At 41.8% G+C, this 21,232-nt stretch overlaps 1 protein-coding gene across 3 annotated transcripts in view; it reads left to right on the plus strand.

Moving 5' to 3' along the window:
- The window catches only part of TPK1 (thiamin pyrophosphokinase 1), a 289,313-nt gene that overhangs the window by 193,686 nt on the left and 74,395 nt on the right, over positions 1-21,232 (plus strand). For all 3 annotated transcript variants that reach the window (XM_044453946.1, XM_044453954.1, XM_044453964.1), the window contains one exon: positions 14,709-14,820. In XM_044453946.1, coding sequence (XP_044309881.1) covers positions 14,709-14,820 — 112 coding nt within the window. The remainder of the gene's footprint in view (positions 1-14,708; positions 14,821-21,232) is intronic.

Here is a 21,232-nt window from a genome sequence, read left to right on the forward strand (position 1 = left end):
CTTAGTGGGTCAAGAAAGCTATAGGTTGAGGGACACTACTGGGACCCCACAAATGAGAGATAGGGCTTACAGGTACAAAAATAAGAACTGTATCTCTCTCTCTTTCGCTCTCATTCTCTCTCTCTCTCTCTTTCTCTCTGCAAATGGTAGATAAACATACACTACAACCAAGATTTGGCCTCCAAGAGTGTATTTAAGTTGTTGTGCTAGATAATTATATACAAAGCAGTTCCAGTCAAGCTGTGCCTGAGTTTATGCCAATAATTTCAAAGCCATTATCTACAGGGTTTATGCAAGAGCTTGTTTAACTTCAGTATCAACAGCTCACTGATTAATGGCCATACACTTGTATGTTTCATGTTCATCATTATGTGACTCAAAGCCTTTCATTTAAAATAAAAGTTTCTGTTGTGTTCCTTTGAATTCTATATAGGAGAATACATTTTTGGCCTTTAGAAAGTACCTTCAGATGCCAATTAAGGAAGGGGGAAGTGTGACTTTGAGGATAACTTAAAGAAATGCATGTTACACAAATTTCACGAAAATAATGCTTAGCATTTCTATAACACTCTAGAGCATTCAAAATATTTCACTTCTAATAATTCTGGCAAGAATCTTGTGACTGAGCTCAGTCATAGTTAAGTGTCTCACTTTATAGAGGTTAGTCCTCTATTTGAAGGTATCCTCTATTTGCTGGGCTGCCCAGTCACAGTTTATTTTTTAATTTTTTAAAATTAATTTTACAATGTAAAGTACAATTTTAAAATGTACAATTAAATTAAAAACTTATGACAATAAATATACAATTAAATCATAGAATCAATGATAGAGTTAGAAGGGGCCATGAAGGCCATTGGGTCCAACCCCTGCTGTTCAGGACACCAGTTTACACCATCCCACTCAGATGGCTGTCCAGTTTCTTTTTGAATGTCTCTAGGGTGGGAGAGCCCAGCACCTCTACAGGCAGCTGGTTCCACTGTCATATTTTCACAGTGAGGAAGCTTTTCCTGACGTCCAGCCTGAATCGGGGTTGTTGCAAATTGAATTGATTATTCCATGTCCTACACTCTGGCATCACTGAGAAGAGATCTTGACCTTCCTCTTTGTGACAACCTTTGAGGTACTTATAGAGGGATATCATGTCCCCCCTCAGTCTTCTCTTCTCCAGGCTGAACATGCCCAGTTCTCTCAGAATCTCCTCATAGGCAGTGTTTCCAAACCTTGGGTCATTTTTGTTGCCCTCCGCTGGATCCTGTCTAATTTTTCTGCATCTTTCTTAAATGTTGGCGCCTAGAACTGGACACCGTATTCCAGAAAAGACACTGTGCATTCCACCAGTGGGACCATTACAATCATGCTAAAACTCTTTCCAAAGGTCTTTCATAATGTTTCATCCCCCTTTCAAGATTGCACTGACTCCTGTGAAGGTTCAAATCCCAGTCACAATTTAAAGATAAAGAACCATATGAAAGGAGAACAGGAGCCTTAAATTTCCCTTCAAGACCTAATTCCTGAACTGCAGGTCAGTCTTCCCCACTATGGTGGGGCTGTGTGTTCTATTTCAATTTAAATTAGAGCTATTCTAAGTATGCTTTTGTCTATCTGGATTAGCATATGCTAACATAATGCAGGTCAGCACCCCCTTTTGTCCTTTTTTTTGGCAGCACCTTAGAGTAGCATGAACTCACTCAGGCCTTGTTATTCATCCTTCTCCAATAATAAGATATATTTATCTACTAACATTTACTGAGATAACATATGCGATAAGCACTTTGAACACCCTAAAACATGTGATATAGTTGATGATTATGGTTGTATATTTGGTTTTTTTTCAGTCATTCCACCTTGTGGAAGCAGAAGACAAGAAAAATGGAGGTAGATGGGGGAATCTACCTCAAGGCCCAAATGCAGCCTTGGTGATAACTCGCATTCGGTATCAATACATAGCATTGCTTTGTATAGTGGCTGCTCATATGGATGTGCTGTGAACCTTGCATATTTCTGTGGCCTATTTTAGCACCCAGGAGTTGTGAGGTACTGAAGGTGTTTTCATCCAGGTTATCCTGTTGTCAAGAAAGATCATCTCTCCCCATGACCTCACCCCTGCCCAGCTTTTGTGCAGCCTTTCCCCCATTCTGAAAGGTTGGGGTGGCTCTGTGAATTGTAGTTAACATGAAGTAATAGCTTTAAACTGAAATATACTGCTATGTTTGACCTGCCTCTTTTGTCAACAGCCCTGCTTCCTTTTGCCTTTCACCATGCCCACCACTAGAGTACCCAAGAGCTTGTCTGAAATTGAATTTGGCACTCAGGTGGAAAGAGATTCAACACCTCTGACTCAGAGTCTTCAGTGTGTGAAATATGTGCTCTTCCAGGACTACCAAAGCTAAGGCATCTCCCTTATCAGCTAGTCACATCTGGAGCATGAGCAATATATTTGGCAGAAGGATTCTGAACAGGAATGGGAGGGAAAAAGGAGGCTTGAACATTTTATTCCAGGCTTTTTTTAAAAAAGTCAAGATATACACCTCCACACTCACACCACCATAATGAAAGAAAAGTTGTGGGGAGCTGGAGCAGATTCAAAAGTGAATTCAATCCCATGAAATGTTAAAAGTGGGAATTCTTAGAAACAAAATGCTATTTTTAACATTGAAACTTCAAGCTATTAATGTAACGGCCCAAAAGGCAGTTTACCATTTTGACCATGAAATTCAAGAAAGCCTTTGATGAGATGCACATTTGGTAGCTCAAGGCCAGGGATAATATCTTATGATGTGTTGGATCTTTCTCTCACCCCTTTTTCTCTGGCACAAGGTTGGATTCTTTCCCCCCTCCCAAAGAACTGCCAATTTCTTTGATGAAAATTGCCCAAGGAAAATGCAGTGCTTATAAAAAGCAGGCTCAGTTTTATGCAGTGAATGTGAAAATTGCTAAAACTGCAGAAAGGAAAGGATGGAATATTTCTATCTGTACTAAGAAAACAAAACTTTAAGGTTGAAAGATGTAGCCCCGTCCTTCCTCAAATACATTTTACACTCCACCCCTAATAAATCAGCACCAAATACATTTTTCATAAACGCATTTGAATTTGATCTTCACCCAAGTTTTTAACTCAGCTCTAAGGACCGAACGGCTTAGAAATGGAGTCTCCCACCTTGTGCCCATGGGTACAAAGGTATTCTTGGACCCCTCTCTTGGCACCCAACAGGTTCCCTGCCCCTCCTGATTTTTATTTCATTTTATTAAGATCAAAAGGAAAAAGAAAAGAAAAACACTGGGTGGGTGGCATGCTGTAAAGTGAAGTGCTGCTCTTCAATGTCATAGTTCTTTGGGTTCAAAAGAGATATTTTGTGTCTTAGTGCTCAGGTTCTGTCTCTGCCTTGTACTTACATTCTTGGCCAAGTTATTTTTCTTTCAGCCTCACTAGTTTGCCTTCTGGCAAAAAAGCATTTTCAGAGTCACATGGTAGCCGTGTGACAAATGGGCAAGTGCCCCCAGCACCCACAACATGGTCTCAGAATTCCAGATAGGCTCAGCAGTCCAAAAAAGGTTGAATACCTCTGGCTTAGAGTTAACACTGATCTCCCCTTTTATATTCTGCAGGAGTAGTACATTAGAGCTCTAGTTTCATTTTCTGTGAGTTGGCCCTGGGGCCAAACAACTATGGGCAGGTGATTGCAGCTTGCAAAAATTCAGAGCTTCTGAACCAGCAAGACGTCTACTACCTGTTTCCAACTTCTTGAAGCACAGATAGTGTAAACCAGGCATCTCCAACTTTTTCAGTCCATGAGTACTTTAGGTGTTGTGAAAAGGTGCCCAGGACACCTGCACAAATTACCTGCTTTGGAGGGATGGACAACTGGTCACAGCAATGTTAGGCGTGCTGCACCCTTATACTGTATGTGTTTGTGCATTGCATGAATGTGTGTTATTTACTCTGCCCTACCTCCCCACCCCTTTCTGGATCATCTCTTTCTCTTTGTCTGGCTCTTTCCTCCATTCCGTCTGTCTCTCTGGCTCATTTTGCCCTACCTCCCTGGCTCCCTTTTTACCCCCCCTTCTCCCCCCATTCCCTGATTCCTTCCTTCCCTCTCCCTTTTTTCTCTTTTCTTCCTGCCTTTCTTCCTTGTACTGGTCAGGGGATTGGACCCAATGGCCCTCTGGCCCTTTCCACCTCTACTATTCTATTATTCTTTGTTTGTTTGTTTGTTTTTTGTTCTGGCTTCCTTTCCTCCCTTCCTTTTCCTCTCTATGATGCATCTTTCCTTTATTTCTTCTCTCTCTCCCCCTCCCTCCCTCCCTCCCTATCAATGCCTTCTTTTTTCCTTCCTGCCTTCCTTTTCTCCTTGTCTTCCTTTTCTATTAAAGCCAGCTGTTCACTGGTTTTAATAGGGAGAGGAAAAGCATTCCTGCAAAAATGAATGAATGACAGGGGGAAAACTGCTTTGCAGCCCCCCAGTGCAAGCGTTCGGCGCAGATCCCTGGATTAGGACTTCTCTATGAAGAATAGTGGGACATTTAAAGCAGCATTTGTTCTTTACAGAAAAGATTCTAATTTATTTCATTAGTTTAAGTCCCCATCTAGGGAGCTATGTAACATACTTACATTATCAACACATCAAGCAATGCGGAGACACTAGAAACTGTCGTTAGGAATTTTTAACCAGCCATGTGGATTTAAACTAAGGACAGACCCTAAGGACAGGTCCTGGCATTCAATGTGTGATGCTGTAGCACAGATCTGAGAGAGCACGAGATATTTCTCAGAAAAATGGGTATCTTTACCTGCAGGAAATGCTGAAAGCATGAAGCCATCACTGCTGACTGCATCTCCTGTGCTGGTATGTAGCAGGCTCCATTCACTGTGTAGCGCACCAGGCACTCACACATGGTGACATACAATGAGGAACAGCTGAAAACAATGGCACTCTTCTAATTTGCCCTGCTCTCTCAAAGTGAGACGCCATCGGCAAAAGCTACACCATGCACTGGTCCTGCAATCTGCAGTGTTTGCCATGTGTGTTGATGGGACTGAGATAATCCAAGCCCTGCAGCACTAAATCACTGGATCAGCCCCCTTGAAAACATCCATGAGCATTTTTCTGAGACATATGCTCAGAAATGCCACCTGGTTACCTATAGCTATAAATAAACAAATCTAGCTAATGATACCTCTGTTTAGGAGATTATCCACCAGACACATATATCCAAGCCTTCGTGGAATAAAGAAAAGCTAAACAAGAGCATGCCTTTGTCCCTCCATAACTCCTGTGTGTCATTTACCCCCTAAACTCTGCTAAGCCACTTCTTTGGTTCCTTTCTCAAAACTATGCCTAGCTGTGCAAATGACATACACATTCTTACTAATTTATGATAGAAGTATGGAGGCTATATATTTAACATTAAATAACAGACCTCTCATATAAGGGCAGCAACACTCTGACAGCCATCTAATCTTATTACAAAAGCATACTACACCGAGCAGTATTTAAAATATAAAAGCCACATGTATGAGGCAGGTACAGTTCAATTTTGAAACAGTTACAACCCCTAGTTCTACCCCTCCCCTATAATCTCAAACCCTGTAACTTTCTTCAAAAGGCACATCAAATAAGTACATCTATGCAAAAAATCCCACAGTGGGGTATGCAATTTTAATGAGCAGTTTGCTCATGAATGTGTTTGAAATCCATGTGACTTCGAAGCCGAAACAGGAGCATGCCCTGAAAGTCAATATAGGAAGGCTGCTATGCACCACAGGGGGGAGCAAGCTCCAAAATTGATGGCCTCCCTACTTTATTTGTATAGAAGCCCAGGCATTCCGCTATGTAGGCACCCCAGTGCTTACAGCTGTGGAAGGGAAGCATGCAGAATTCCAAATATCTGCCACGTTATGTGTAACATTACAAGATGCAGAAGGCACTGAGAAAAGCAAAGGAGTGTCATGCATGCGTGGATGGAGTGCCAGCAAGGCACATGACGTGCTGATGGTTGTCTGTCATGCTCTTAACAACAGTACTGTAAAAAGGGATGACCAAATGTAATGAGCAGAAGGTAAAGGCAGATGGGATTGTGTCCTCAGTCAAGCTTCCAAATCAGGGTTTGGTTTCCTTTTTCCAGTAGAAAATAAAACCTGATACTGCACTTCCCATATCAGGCTGTATTTTAAAACTCTCTGTTCCACTTTTCTACCCAGAAGAGTCTCCCACTGTTGCCAAAAATAATTGATTAGATTTCATTTATAATACAAAATAAGTGTTAATGCCTAAATTCAAGTAATCACTGCATATAGAAAAAACTTCAAGAACAGAATCTAAGCAATTGCCTCTGAATGAAACTCGATGGATAATTAAAAAGAAAAATAAAAACAAAAATCCATCAGAGGGAGTTCCCTCTTCTAGAATTGGGAGTTCGTCTAACCCAGCTCAGATATGAATTGCCATGTATCGAGATATCTTGGAATAAGCATCAAGCAACATTTTGCAGTGTGCAGTGTTCCAGCTCAGGATTCCAGCCCAAAGCCCACCATGACCTTGGCCACAATATTCCATTCCGTTCCTGTTCCCCCTGTGCCCAGTGTTCACTGAGATACTTTTGAATCAATGATTTTTCTACTTCAGCAAACCATGGGCTTCTCCTAAGCCTGTTCGTACCTTTGTATGCTTGTATGGTGCAGCTTTGGCTATAAAAATCTCCAAGCTTGGAGATTTTTATTTCCTATTAGCAAATAGGGTTGTTACTTCACTGCCCTTTAATGGTGCCTGCCAAACTACCCTGAGACAGGCCACCTTATCTAGGGTTAGACTGAAACAGGCCCAGGAAAGCTATTTTCTCCAGAACATCTTCCCCAGATTTTGTATGCCCACAAGATTTGCTGCCACATAATCCATTTTGCTTTGCTTTGATTCACCTCCCCTTGTTGGATCCACAGTCATATCTGATAGCCTTTGGTGATTTCCTGATTTAGCACTCTAATTCTGAAAGGATAATTCATCAGTATTATGTTTATAATGATAAGTTAGATGCCAGGAAAAAACAAATTCTGCTGTAAGAGTTTCATGCATTTTGAGAAAATGCTGTCTGCTTGAGCTCATATATAATAGACCCAGTAAAAGGTCACCATGAAGAAGGTTAGAAGCAGACAGATGCTTAACATGACTGGTATTTTTTTCCCAATCATCCAATTCAGTTCTGGGGATCTTCTCCTATTGTGCTAAAAGATTCTGCATGCTCTTACTTGGGACAAAATGCTATAAAAATAATCAGGGCTGCTTTCTAAGTAATTGCTTTTCGAATCAGGGTGTCCATCTCAAGGCTGTCCATCTAAGATTTTTGGTTTTGGTTTCCAGCAGTGATATACTGCTGTTCTTTCTCTCATGTCTTAGTCTGCCCTGTCATCAGGAACACCATAGGGTCTGACAACCCTATTCAGAAAATAATTATCATTTTAATTTAAAAACTGTTTTTAATCAAGTTTTGCAATAACCTCTGTCTAACCTGTACATCTTCCATATGCTTCATTAAGGTGGATTCCATTACTGTTTCACCAGAGTGGTATGCAATTATGAGAGCTATCCCAAAGGCCAAACCAGACATTATATTAAATCGGTAACTAGTGGCCATGTCCATTTTCAGTTTTTTACTATAGAGTAGATGCAATGGGCATGATCTGGTTCTTGAAAGTCTCCGATTCCCCCATACTAGGATCCCAGTTGTGACCCCTGCTCCTATTCTAGAGCAAAAATAAGGAGGGAAAGACATTGCTGCTCCTGACAGAATCTTGGTTTTCAATTTGCGAGGAAATTAACACTCAGGTCCATGGGAAAGATCAAATGTTTGAACCTCTGCAGCTTTATTGATCAGTGTCAGTCACTAATGATAATGCAATACCGGGTAGAGGCAAACTCACCTGCAAAATTACAGCAAAATACAGACATTTGTATAGCCTGTGAGTCATGTACATGTCAGAGTATTACACTTCCCCAGACTACAGTTACAAAGGCACCCTAATATCTTTAAGCATGACATAATGTTTAAGCCGGTTAGAAAATATTGTTAACAACAGTATGGAAATCATTACTGACTCTTTTATTGATAGGTCAGTCTAGTAAATTCTTGACAGTTGTCAGCCAGTGTATCTGTTAAACATGCAAATATGTCTGATGGAGGAACCATTCAGGAAATCTGGTTTGACAACTACACTGCCCAGTTTTTTTTGCAGCTGATGAGAACACAGGTACTTCCTCACTGTTAGCCTCCAACAGCTTCTCAGTCCAGCTAAGAATGCCATCTTCTTAAGGCAACAGCAACGCTAAACAGTAACCTGGCTGGGAATTCTGCTGCTTTGTGAAAGAGGTGCAGGGTTGATTTTATAACACAAAGGCACATATAAGCAACCCTTTCCTGCCAGGATTTATTTGAATTTTCCCAACGCTGCTCATAACATCTGTTTTGGCCCTAACCATATAGGAAGAACTTGGTTGCCACAATGTGGGAACTCCTTCCCCTCTGGCTGTTGTCCTCAATAGAAAAAAGATCACCCATTACAAAGTTCTCAGAAAACAGGTAAAGAAATGTCTTGATGCTTGGACTAGGGCAGGCAAATACATTTTGAGCTGGATCACAGCGTACAACAGCCTTAATTTATCTTTGGCTTAATTAACCTACCCTTATTAGTAGACAGCTCCTGATTTGCAAACACAGCCAGCAAGGGTACTTTGGAGGCTAAACAACCCTCAAACAATTCAAAATAAAATATGGGTTATACAAAGGGGTTTTAGCCCTCAAATAATCCCTGCCAGCCAAGATTCCACAATATGACAATGTAACAGAAAGCCAACCAGGATTCTCCACTTTCTTGGCCAACTGGGCTTAAAATCCTGCCCAGCAACTCCCTGGTCTCAGAGTCCTGGACCAGACACTGGATTCAACACACAACTAACAAGACAAAGTGTTGTGTGGAAGATATAAGTTTATTAGATAAAATATGGGGTGGGGGGGTTCTAAAACAGCTGAAAGGAATAAAAGGGGGGGAAAGCAGGGAGGGGAAAGCAATTTGGAGAGCAGCAGCAACAAGAATTACAGCCAACCAAGGACCCCTGACTCCCAGGCCTTGTTGATCCACTTAGACATAAACCAATAAAGCTCAGCCTAGCTTCAGCTACACACACAGATACTGTACCAGTGTCAGGCACAGGCTGTGCATGGTAGCACAGCATTCTTTGGCACGGAGTATGGCAGCATAAGCAGAACCTCTCTTTGAAGAACAACACTGAGTTTTTCCGGGTGCTGGGCTTTATCCCCCTCCCCACAACCCAGGTCAGCAGACCCATGAAGTGATGGACCATGACGGGCTCCAGGTATAGACCATTTGCCCCTCACTGCAGCTACCTCCTGTGTCCCTGGGGCCGTAACTTATGATATCTCTTCTGTATACATAAGAAGAGCCGAGCCGAGCCTCCTTGGATGCCAGCTTCCCACTGGCATTTTTTGGCATTTTACCCCTTATGTCAGTTAACCTGTTCCTGCCCCTCACAGCTATTAACCAGTTCATGTTACAGAGAACCCCTAGGTGGGGGTTGCATATTCATTCATTATGGCGGTGGGCATAAATGAACCCTTGATCCACTCGCATGTCAGTCACTGGTCTTGTATATGCAATCAAACAGCAGTAGTTCAAATCTGAGCTTTCTTCTCCATCCTGGTGTTAGAAAAGATCACATTCAAGCCACACTATTCTGAGGAAAACCTCCAAAGGCATTTTCCCACTGAATTTAATGCCACTGTGAAGTAAATGAGTTAGGACCTGAATCCTTAGTTCGCTTGCCGCAAGGCTTGTCTTTCCAGCCATCAGTTCTATACTGTTTTGCTGGTCACAGAGGCCACATTTAATGAATAAGCACTGGTCTTTTAGGGCTTTCTAATCAAAATAGTGCATTAATATGAGAAAAAAAGAGAAAATATATGGAACTATATTTCTTTCACAAAGAATGTGAAAAGCTCAGTCTTATTTTAGATGAAAAACCCTTTGGATGTTTTCCTCATAAGGCCAAACTTTAAAAATTGATCTTTATTTTCCATCACCAGACATGAAATGAAAATGGAAAAGAACTGAATCAATTTTTCTGATTGATCAAAGTTTTTTTTCCAAAAAAAGTTTTAATAAGATAAAAATCAATGCAGCTGCATTATATAACATGATTTTTATCAGTAGCAGCATTAATTAAGCATGGTCAGACTTAGATTCAGAAGTTAAAATGTTAAAGCTCTATTCAAGATATCCACCTTGGAGGCAGCAAAAACATAAAAGAGACTACTTGATCTACCTTGGCTTTGTTTTTTGCTTTGCTTTTGTTTCAAGAGAGCAAGAAAGGTGACAGTACCCACATTCGGAAGCCCAGTAACACAAAACCTAAGGATAGCCCCCTGTTTTAACAATCAGAGTTTGTAAGCCATGAATATCTCCATCACCTTCCCATTTATGTAGCTCAACTGTAGCCACATTAAAACTCAAACATCAAGTTGCCACTGACAAAGTCACAGTTCATTTCACACACACACACACACACACACACACACACACACCCCAATAGTCAAATAGACCTTGAAGCTGGAGCACTCAGATTCTGTGGGAAGGATCAGCCTGCAACACACTTAACAAAGCTTCTTTTAAAACATGGATGGATGGATGGATGGGTTCTGCTTATCATACACCTTATCAATTCTCTGAGCTGTATCTTGCCCAGACTTCCCCAACTAGTGCCAAGTTGATACAATACTCTGGGAGGTTATAGAAGTTATAGTCCATCAAATCTGGTGGGTACCACATTGGGGAAGGCTGATCTAGCCCCGTACCAGATGTGCTCCCTTTTCTGGTTCCATTTCCCCCCACCCCATGGCTTTCCTATTTTCCTTCTTAACTTCCCACCACCAAAACACTCTGCATGTACTTCATCAGGAATTCTTAAGGCTGTCACAGCCTTCTGGTATTTACTTGAAATTAGAGGTAGAGGACTGAAGCTGAGAGACAGCAGCTTGCTGAAAGCAACCCAGTGAGTCCCTGCCAGAGGAAGTTGCTGGCTCATAGGTCAGTCTTTTATGTTGCAGTTGAAAGCACACTTCTAGTGAGTAAAGCCCACTGTACACAGTGGGGCTTAACTTCCAGATAACCAAGTCTAACATTGTACAGTGTTACACTGCATGCAAGTGCAGCCTAGTCCTGGCTAGTGTGGTATAGTGATTATAGTGTTGGACTAGCACTTGAGAGTTCACATTCTTGCTTAGCCATGAAGTTCACTGGTATCTTCAGACCAGTCAGTGAGTCTCAGCCTAAACTACTTTGCAGGGTTGTTGTGAGATAAAATGGAGAATAGCCAGACTGTGTAAACTGCCTTGGGTTCCTTGGGTGAAAAGTGGAATAGCAATGTAGCATATACATAAAATAATCCTAATGCCTTTTCAGAAGTCTTAATTCATGCAGCAATGCTTACTACCACCAACCCAAGTCAGCATGGGCTAAATTGCAACTTTAGCTCTTATTGCAGATGGCAACTGCATTCTCAGGTTGACTGGCATGCAGGCTTTCTTAGATTGTGCCTAATTTCCACACTGGGAGGGAATTTTGAATATCAGTGAGCCTGGCTTTTAAGATGCTTTTAAAAAACCAAAGAAAAGCAAACATCCAAACACACACACGGCAAAAAACTATAGTCTGCTTTTCCTCCTTAAAAATATAAATATGTCCAAATTCTAGAACACTCAGTGTGCTTATGAGAAGGGATACTTCAGCTGGCCAGGCTTTTGACAGGGACCAGTAGAGATGCTCATATAACACTGGTCCTGTATCATCTGTACTGGCTACCAATTGAAGTCCGGCCCCATTTAAGGTGTTACAATGACATATAAAGTCCTAAATGGTTTAGGGACTTGGTATCTGAAGGAGCATCTCCTTCTGTATATACCTGCCTGTCCCCTAAGATCCTTGTCTGAGGTCCTTCTTTGGCAGCCCTCTTTGAAGGAGATCAGAAGAGTGGCTACCCAAAGAAGGAGCTTTTCTGCAGTAGCACCCCAGCTTTGGAACCTGTTCTTCAGAGAGGTGCTCCTGGTGCTGAAGCTTTATTCATTCCAGTACTAGGCCAAAACCTTTTTATTTTCCCTGTATTTTAAGGATTAATTTGTGTTTTTTATTTTAGTTTTATTAGATATTTATATTCTACTTTTATGTGCTGCCATTGTATTGATCACTGTCCTGAGACTTTTGTATAGGGTAGGATAGAAATGCCCCAAATGAATGAATGAATGAATGAATGAATGAATGAATGAATGAAAGCAAAGCAAAGCAAAGCAAAGCAAAGCAAAGCAAAGCAAAGCAAAGCAAAGCAAAGCAAAGCAAAGCACTGCTGCAACATTTATTTGAAAAGTAAATAGAGTTTACTTCCTACTCAAACTATGCATCGTCTTTCGTAACTTTGTTTAACAAATGAAGGCGAAATCTTGGCCAAGTTCTAAAGAGCCACAAAATTGGTTCTAGAAGCCTGAGGGGACTTTCAGCTTTGTTTTCGTTGAACAGCAGCCTCTACTTTATAAATTGAAAGGACTCTCAAAGTAGCTTGCAATATGGCATGAAAGTTGGCTGTTCAAAAAAAAAAAATAGTGCCAGAAATTCCTGGGGGCCAGTGCGACCCCCCTCCCCATGAAAGCCAAAGCAATTTGGCTCCCGGCATTGTTTAAACTCTTACTAATAGAGGCTGTCTGTAGTGTTTTTACCTCACACTTCAGCTCAACTCACCTGAGATAACTAACAATTGAGACTGTCTGCTCACAGGATTACAGTCAAAATGGCACAAAGGGAAAGAAGGAAAGGGGAGGGAGGAAGAAAACAAAAATGTTCAGATGCCCTATCTTAAGTTGTAGAGTTCTTACAGCTAGCATTGAGCATAGACACAGTTCAGGGAACCGAAGAGCCCAATAGGGCTGGTCTCTCAGCAGAAGAGATGGGGTAACCCTGCTCTCCAACCTTCCTTGGCTGTGGCTGGACAGAGTGGCTGATCCTGAGAGACAGCTGAGCAGAAAGAAGAGGCAAATGGACCCAGCTCTCAGTAGAGCTGAGCAAGTGGCCCTATAAACCTTTTTCTCTGCTGCAGCTGAATGAGGTAGCATGTGCCTCCCACATACATTTCAGCTAAGGTGTCCCCAAGCTGCCCTAAGTATTAAACACTGTGCATTCCCGGTATATACCGATAGGCCCTCCTGCTGGGATTGGAATTTGGAGAAACCAAAATTTCCATCCCTTTTCCATGCCAGGTTCAGTCTATTGGCTTCCTAATGGAATAGTCCTAAACTACACAGTAGAAACCATTATCTTGCCCACATTTTAAGTCATGCTCAATGCGAGAAAATTCTAATGCAGCTACAAATAAGAAGTGTTAAAAAATACACATGCACACAACAATATTTTCTCAAACCCTGGGGGATGTTAAAGTGCTGTTTAGATGAACTCATTTGACACACTTAGAATGCTTTGATCTGGTTGGTGGTGGAGATGTAGAAAGATCTGTAAGCCTGAGCTTTTAGCAGAATCTGTAATAAATCTCCAGAAGAGACCCACTGGATAACAAAGGGATTTTCTTTCACACTGCTCACCCATGGGATTTATAGGAGGGGACCACAGATGGCAGATAAAATGGGAATTACAAGTCTCTAAAACAGGGAAAGGGACCCACATATGGTGCCAAACCTTCTGCAGACTGACTTTAGGATGCTCCCTGTCCCTGCCATAATTGGTGCTGAAGCTGATCTGGCCAAAGATATCCAGAATTATCAATGGTCAAGAGGTATTTGAAGCAACTTCTTCTAAGGTTAATATGACATCCAGTACAACACCCTGACTAAAATATGTAGTGGGATGAAGGAATCCATAGTTCAGGTTATTTTTCATGGGGAATACCCCCAAACCAGTACATTAGGATTTCACCTGGGATCAGCCCATAGCACATTCTGCTTGAGAGCCAGTGTGGCATGGTGATTATAGGGCTGGGCTGAGGACTTGGAAGGTCTGGATTTTCATCTCTACTCAGCCATGAAACTTGCTGGGTGATTTTGAACCAATCCCTCACTCTCAGCCTAACCCACTTCAAACGGTTGCGGTGGTGAGGATAAAATGAAGTAGCAGAGGACTTAGTAAGCTGCCTTGGGTTCCTTGCAAGAAGAAACAGAAACAAAGAAATGGAGTGAGTCATAAGGGGCCTCCTGGGCCATCTCGTCTGAACCCAGGCTGCAGCCAGCGCCACTCATGACATGCTTGCCATGTGCATGCCTAGTTTGTCCATGAATGGTGAGATATAAATGCAATGTAATAATGGTAATAAATATTTCAGTCTTTCCCAAGTTGGAATTCTCCATGTATTTTGGACTTTAGCTCCTATCAGCCCCAGTCAGCCTGGATAATGTTTAGGAGTGCTCCAAGTTGTAGCCCAACATGTCTGTAGGACACAAGGCAGAAGAAGGCTGCTCTGTTTGGACTGACATAAGCAAGACTCAGTCTTCCAATTGGACTGGCTCCCATGGACATTAGCACGGATTAGAATTTTGCAGCTCAGAATTTTGCCTCATATCTGTATCTCAGGTTTGCCTAATGGCTTGTTGCTTGCCTAATGTTGTGCTTCCTGTTCAGGGCAAACCAAATCAAAGTTCCTTCTGTGTTGCAGGGAAAGCACAAACTGCATGTCAGCACAGGACTAGAAGGCAAGTGGTGCGGCCTCATCCCTGTTGGGAGCGCTTGCGACTGTGTTACCACGACTGGCCTCAAATGGAACCTCAGTAAGTAAGGCTTTCTGTACGACTGGTGAGATGCCATTTTCCTTCTTTGTAAGATACTTGCTACATCAGAGGTGAGTGCTTGTGTCCCTCCATATGTCTTAGCCTACAAGTCCCCTCAGCCCAAGCCAACATACCCTGTGATGAAGGATTATGTAAACCCCTGTTCCAGATAATGCTGGCAAAAGAGGTGCCTGCAATGTGGCAATTATTTACTCCTAGTTTACTGTGTAGTTGTAGACACCATCCTATCAGCCAATACACTCACAAGGGGAAATTGCATTTTGCCTGAAAACAAAGAGCTAATTCTAATTACTGAAGTAATACATTTCCTCTGCCAAGAAATCCATTACTGGGGATAGAGGAGGGTGTGTAAGTCAATGTGTGTTGAACATTTAAGGAGGACTGCAAGCTGGGATGCTGGTTGCCACTTGAATGATTTGGGGTCTGAACCCCTGGGAAACAAATCTGAGCAGAATGTGCATGCATTGATCTACACCTATATATGGAATGTAGAAAAATTTTGAGAATCATTAAATTGCACAGGAAGCAAAGTCAGCCAATTAATTTATCATCCAAATAATTTCCAATAACATGCATTCTTCAGTTAATTCAACCCCTGCTGCATGTCATGTGAAACCAATGAAAGGAGCTTCTTTCTGAGCTTAACTGCTGTGCAGGGAGGTCTATAATGGGGCAGGTTGCTGCAGCATCTGTGGAGGGGTGAGTTAACCCTCCCTGCCATGCCCCCAGTTGTGGGCCCTCTTGAAAATCACCTTCTACATTGCAATCAAGCTAAAGAAAAAAAAAGTGGGGGGTCAAGAGGACTTTTTATTAGTATTTATTGAATATCTATACCACCGAATAGCCAAAGCTCTCTGGGCAGTTCACAATTCCTCAAAATACAAAAAGATGCCATAAGAATACAAATACAATAAAATACAGTATAACATTGCAACACACAACTGCTTGAACATTCCCAAAATACAAATTTTGTAGACTATGATAAACTTGCAGTTTGTAGGTGGAAGGCAAGAGGAATCAAAGATTCCGTCTTGAATGGTATGTTCAATCACAGGGTGGAGATGGAATCAATTCATTGTATTTAAACCTGCAGCATCACAGAAAGAAAAGTGTTTGCCTCCTGAGACTCCCGAGGAGGTTTGTTGAAGTCATGATGCATTACCTTCTCAAGTGGCATTATTCTTTAAGGAAAGCAAGTTTCTAAGGCCTAAATTGTATACTTCATCAGCCATAAAACTGACACGCAAATAATACAGCGGTAGAGATTATTAAAAGCCCCCACCCCATTTGCCCTGATCAGCTTGTTGAAAGTCATTTGTTTCTCAGTTCTGGATAAATACATGGTTGACGGTCCTTTTTCATCTTGTAATGGAATAGGTTATTGATAATTCAAAAAAAAAAGCAAAACAGAAAAATAAGAAACCCGCTTCCTTTTTCTTTGCAAAAAAGCTGTGGGGGATATGGCTGTGATGTTCAGCGCCCAATTTACTACATATTTGATGTTGCACATAAGTATCCAGCTCAGACAGCAGTTTTCAGATATTCTTGCCACATCTGCAGAGAGTGATGATGACACAGAAGGGGAGGGAGTAGTACATGCCAGTGCTCTTTTGAGTCAATCCTGCATCTGCTGTGCACCACTGGTCCTATTTGCAGTATGCGGCTTTTGAATGGGAACTTGGTATGCAATGACGTCCAGTCCTACTGACAGTAAGCATACAGTGTGCACCATTGGTCCCAACTGAATGAAGGCACAAGGTAGTTTGTGGGGTGACTTACAGATCCCAGCTTTATCAGCTCTGTGCTTCCTACCAAAGTCATGAAGAGGAACTACCATTCTTGCTAGCCACTTTGGAGGGGTGTCATGACCACAGCCCCTTACTCCAGGTCCCCTCTGACTAGTATAAATTGTAGGAAGTTCTCCTGGGCAATCCTCCCTTTACAGGATATCCACCATCATCCGCTATGCCTCTTCCTCTTGTAAGGCCACATTGAATCACATTGTGACTTGCTTATATGGGGAAAATTAAGCCTGCCTGCCTTTCATTCAAATGTTTTATATATTGTCACATTATCATAAGACCTCAAGATGATTCACATAAAAAACCAAAAATATGAATTTATGTTGAAACTGTTATAACATGATGAAATACTTAAAAACTCCAGAGTGCCAGTACTTGCTATCACTAATTAAAATATATTATAATTTTTAAAGACTGGGAGAGTAAAAAGGTTTTGGCCTGGCATGAGAAAGAATAAAGCATTGATGCCACTCTCTGGGGATGGGGCACTATCACAGAAAAGGCCCTTCTCCTCATAACAGCCCTCTTTGCCAATTTTAAGGAGATGAGCTTAGGGTCTGAGCCTAAGACATTCCCTTAGATAACCAGGCCCCAAACTGTGGCAATTGGCAAAAGAAGAATTCTTTTTATTACATTCCATTCTGCACAATAACCCAAACTCTCTGGATGGTCCACAAATTTAAAACAACATAAAATAACAGCATGATGAAGCATAATATGAACCTTTTAAAAGTTTAAAAGTGAAGTTTTAAAGCCAAGTAAAAGCCAGTTCTTGACCCAGTCCATCTGACAGTGCAGATTAGGAGGAGAGAACCTAACTTCCAATGACCAGTTTAGGACAGGACCCAAAAAATCTTTCTCAGTCCTTCTGGTAGCCTGTCCTGCTAGCTGTCAGATGGGTGGGGAGGGCTACCTGCAGATGGGAACCGCAGCTGGAGGAAAAAATTGGTCACCTTAAACAGACTCAGCCCTGCCCAGCATTGGTTGGCTAGGCCATCACAGGCAAAGAGCCAACTTTGTCCTCATCTTCCATTACTTCTTCATCAAGGATGTTGAACCTTTTTTCAGTCCAAGGGAGACATTTTTCGAGAAATTCCCTGGTTGCCATATTCCACTGGTGGGTGGGGAAAAAAAGGAAAAGGAACAGGGCCAAAAATACCCAGCACAAAGCTCTGACTACAAGTTATCAAGCTTTGGGAGAAGCATTTCCATTTTTTTAGAATGAGGGAAAAGCCAGGAAGCCAGCAAATGCTCTGTACTTGGGGCAAAGGGATGAGCAAGGTGCCGTTGCCTTCCAGGAGAGCCACAGAGTGCTAGAAGGAGCCCTGAAGCGTGACAGCGCTGTTCTAAGAGATTAGGATGAACACCTACACAAATCCAAAAAAGAAGACACAAGAGCAAAGCGATCTGCATGCACGTTTAGAAAGACTTACTATAACTTGAATAGAAATACAAGATATTTCACCATAATGGGAAAGAATGTGACCAGTGTGTTCCTGATAGTCTTCTGATTAGGTGCCATTGATGGCCAACTTCAGGGCCCCTCTTTTCCTGACTTCTTATGGTCCGTCACCTGCAAACCAGACCTGGACCTCCAAGTGGATGATGCCTTGGAATAGAGGTCTGTAAAGCAGGACGCAGTGCCACCCACTGTACCCGGCAGTGGGTGGAATAATGCAACAGGTTCAGTTTAGATGCTTCCTGTGTCTTCACAGGATTGATCCCCTGGTTCATCCCCTGCCAGGCTTACACACAGGTGACTGCCTGTGATCTAGCTCTAACAGAGGTAGAGGACAAAGAGTAATATCAAATTACTCACTTTTATTACTCCCGTGAGGAATACTGCCATTTTTTTTTCTTTTTAAATCCAGAGACCCCCTCCAACTATTTCCACATACTTAAGAAAGCCACCCACCATGTCACCCTGAAATAGCATCCTCTCCTTGCTGCCTGGTAACACGTTTTTGCAAATGAAGGTTTTTATTTCAAAAGCAATTATTATTGCAGCAGGGAATGCTGTCATGCGGAATAAGGAAAATTTTGAAATCCATTGGGTATACACTAAAGCTTATTTCAAGTCCTGCCCCTTTTTCTACCATTTATTTTAGTGTGCTACCTTATAACTCTGTATTAGGACTGTGCTACAATACTAGAACAGGGCAGGTTTTGCCCTCTGGGTTTTTTTTTTTTTTTTTTTTTTTTTGGTTAACAACCCATAGTTAAACCATAGTGCAGGGTTTACACATAACAATGACCCACCATTTGACAACAGCAATCCATCATCTTGGTTTTTGTTACATACAAACCAGGACAAAGTGTCCATATAAAGTCTGTCTGTGTGGATAACTTTCAGCTGCTTTGAGGATGTAGTAATGCAGAAAATACATGATGAAAATAAATAAAGAACCCTGAACATTTAGGAGAGGATAGAATATTAAATCTAAATAAAGAAATAAATGTTGATGAGAATAGTAATCAAAACTGAAATCTATGCAGTCTCCCTCCAGCAATAATCCTAGGCAAAGCTGAATGACTTGATTACATGCCTAACTCTACAGAAATCAATAAATGTTAGTTCCATCTGGCCTTTAAAAAATGTGTAATGCACATGTATAGAGTAAGTTTCTCAGGTTCCACTTGGGGGAAAGAAAATCTGTATATTCAAACAAGTACTTAACCAGGTTTTGCTTTTGTGATATATTTCCTTTTCTTTTTTTCTAGTAAATATGTTAGGCATGCTCTTTATATTCATGAAAACTGTTTCTTGGAAACTGGAAGCCAAATTGTTCTAAACTGATATTTCAAACACTGAAAGAAAACAAACCAGCACAGTGAGAAGATACGTTCTAAAGACAAGCTATTGTGATGAGATTTCTAATTTCGTTCACCAGCAATTTCTTCTATTAGTTAAAATGAAGTATTTGGGCATGACTTCTCTAATACAATGACTATAGAAATAATCTCTATTTCCTGGTAAATGAAGATCTCAATTTCCTTTTGATTGGGTCGATTGTGATATCTATCTGATCCTAAGAAACACATTTTTTTTCCTCCTGTAATGACACAAAATATGTGGAATAATTTTGTTGTTTTACTATCCGCACCTTGGCATTAGAGTTGTTTCTGCAAGTTTCAACCTCATCCTCCAGGTTTCAAGAAATTAAAGCACTTGGTGATGGACAGATGCAACTTATCTCTAGTCATCACACACACCTTTGGAAACTCATGACCAGGAAGCTCCCCATGTACTGCACAGGCTGCCATTTCATAGCCTGCAGCTGGTGAGGTTCACATAATAGTGTCAAGTTTAATAACATATAAAAGGCCATTATGTTTTTTCTAGTGCGTCTTTTAAACAAATTGGACTTTTAAATCCTAGCAATCAGGCCCAAGTATATTTATATTTATTCTTTTTTGATTGAATAAACAAAAAATATCAATGTTTAATTCTGTCCCTTTCCCTTATAATGACCTTTGCAGATAATTGTTTCGTGTGTTTGAGTTTCAGCTATTCAGGAATAAGAGCAGTCTGATCCATTTTGGAGTTAAACATTCTATTTATTACTATTATTATTTACATTTCTATACCTAGCCGAATTTCTCTGGGTGGTTTACAACACCAATAATAAAATCATACACTCATGAACACATTTAGCATGATTAAGTGCGTGTGTGCGTGCATGTGTGCTTGCAAACGTACCTAAAGAAGCACTTAAACATACTTTACTAACATGACCTCCTGTGCAGAACAGGAGATTCCATGATGTGTACTAGTGATGCAGCAACTCTCATTGGTCAGCCTCTAGCCCAGGTGGGCAACTTGCAGCTTTCCAGATGTTTTGATGTATTGCCCCCATCATGCTTCACCAATGGTTATGCTGGCTAGGGCTGATGGGAGTTATAGGACAACACATTTGGAGGGCCACATGCTGCCCAGCCCTGGCCTCTGGGGAGAGACCATGGGCGTGTTTGCACATGATGCTAAACAATGTGGCACTGTAACCTTGTGGTATCTTACCTTGTGTTCTGGGTTCACACATTCACATGGTTTCTTTGCATGCATGGTGTCCATGCTTCTCCATCTCCCCCACATGGGGGAATGAATCTCTTGTGGCCCAGAATCAGTCCCAGGGTGCACTGCTCTGCCAGCCATCCTGCCCCTTTCTCCTCGGCCCACATGCTCCCCTGGGCATGGCTTCAGCTGGCTGCCTCTTTGCTTGCCTGTTTGTTTCTGCTGCTCTGCTGCTCAGGGCCACTGCCTCTTCACTAGGGTGGCCCTGTTGCCCTAGAGCCGCACTGCAGGGAAGTTCCTCACTGATGCCCCACTTTGTGCCACCATGCGGACACATCCACCTACACACCCACTCCTTCGGCCCTCACTACACATGTGTTCACTTTCCTCCTTGTGTGAGATGCGCATATGCCTTCAGGAGCTGCCTCCCTCTGTGCCCAGGCATACAGCAGGCATCTGTACCAGCAGGTCATACCAGAAGGACTTTCCTGAGGGTGCTCATAGGAGCCTCTGGGAAACTTTTCTGACTGGCCACAAAGAAATGTGTTTTTCCTGCAGCTGAGGTGAGGAGGTGGGG

Source organism: Varanus komodoensis, unplaced genomic scaffold (genome assembly GCF_004798865.1).
Source record: "Varanus komodoensis strain SLA01 unplaced genomic scaffold, ASM479886v1 scaffold10, whole genome shotgun sequence".
Taxonomy (NCBI): domain Eukaryota; kingdom Metazoa; phylum Chordata; class Lepidosauria; order Squamata; family Varanidae; genus Varanus; species Varanus komodoensis.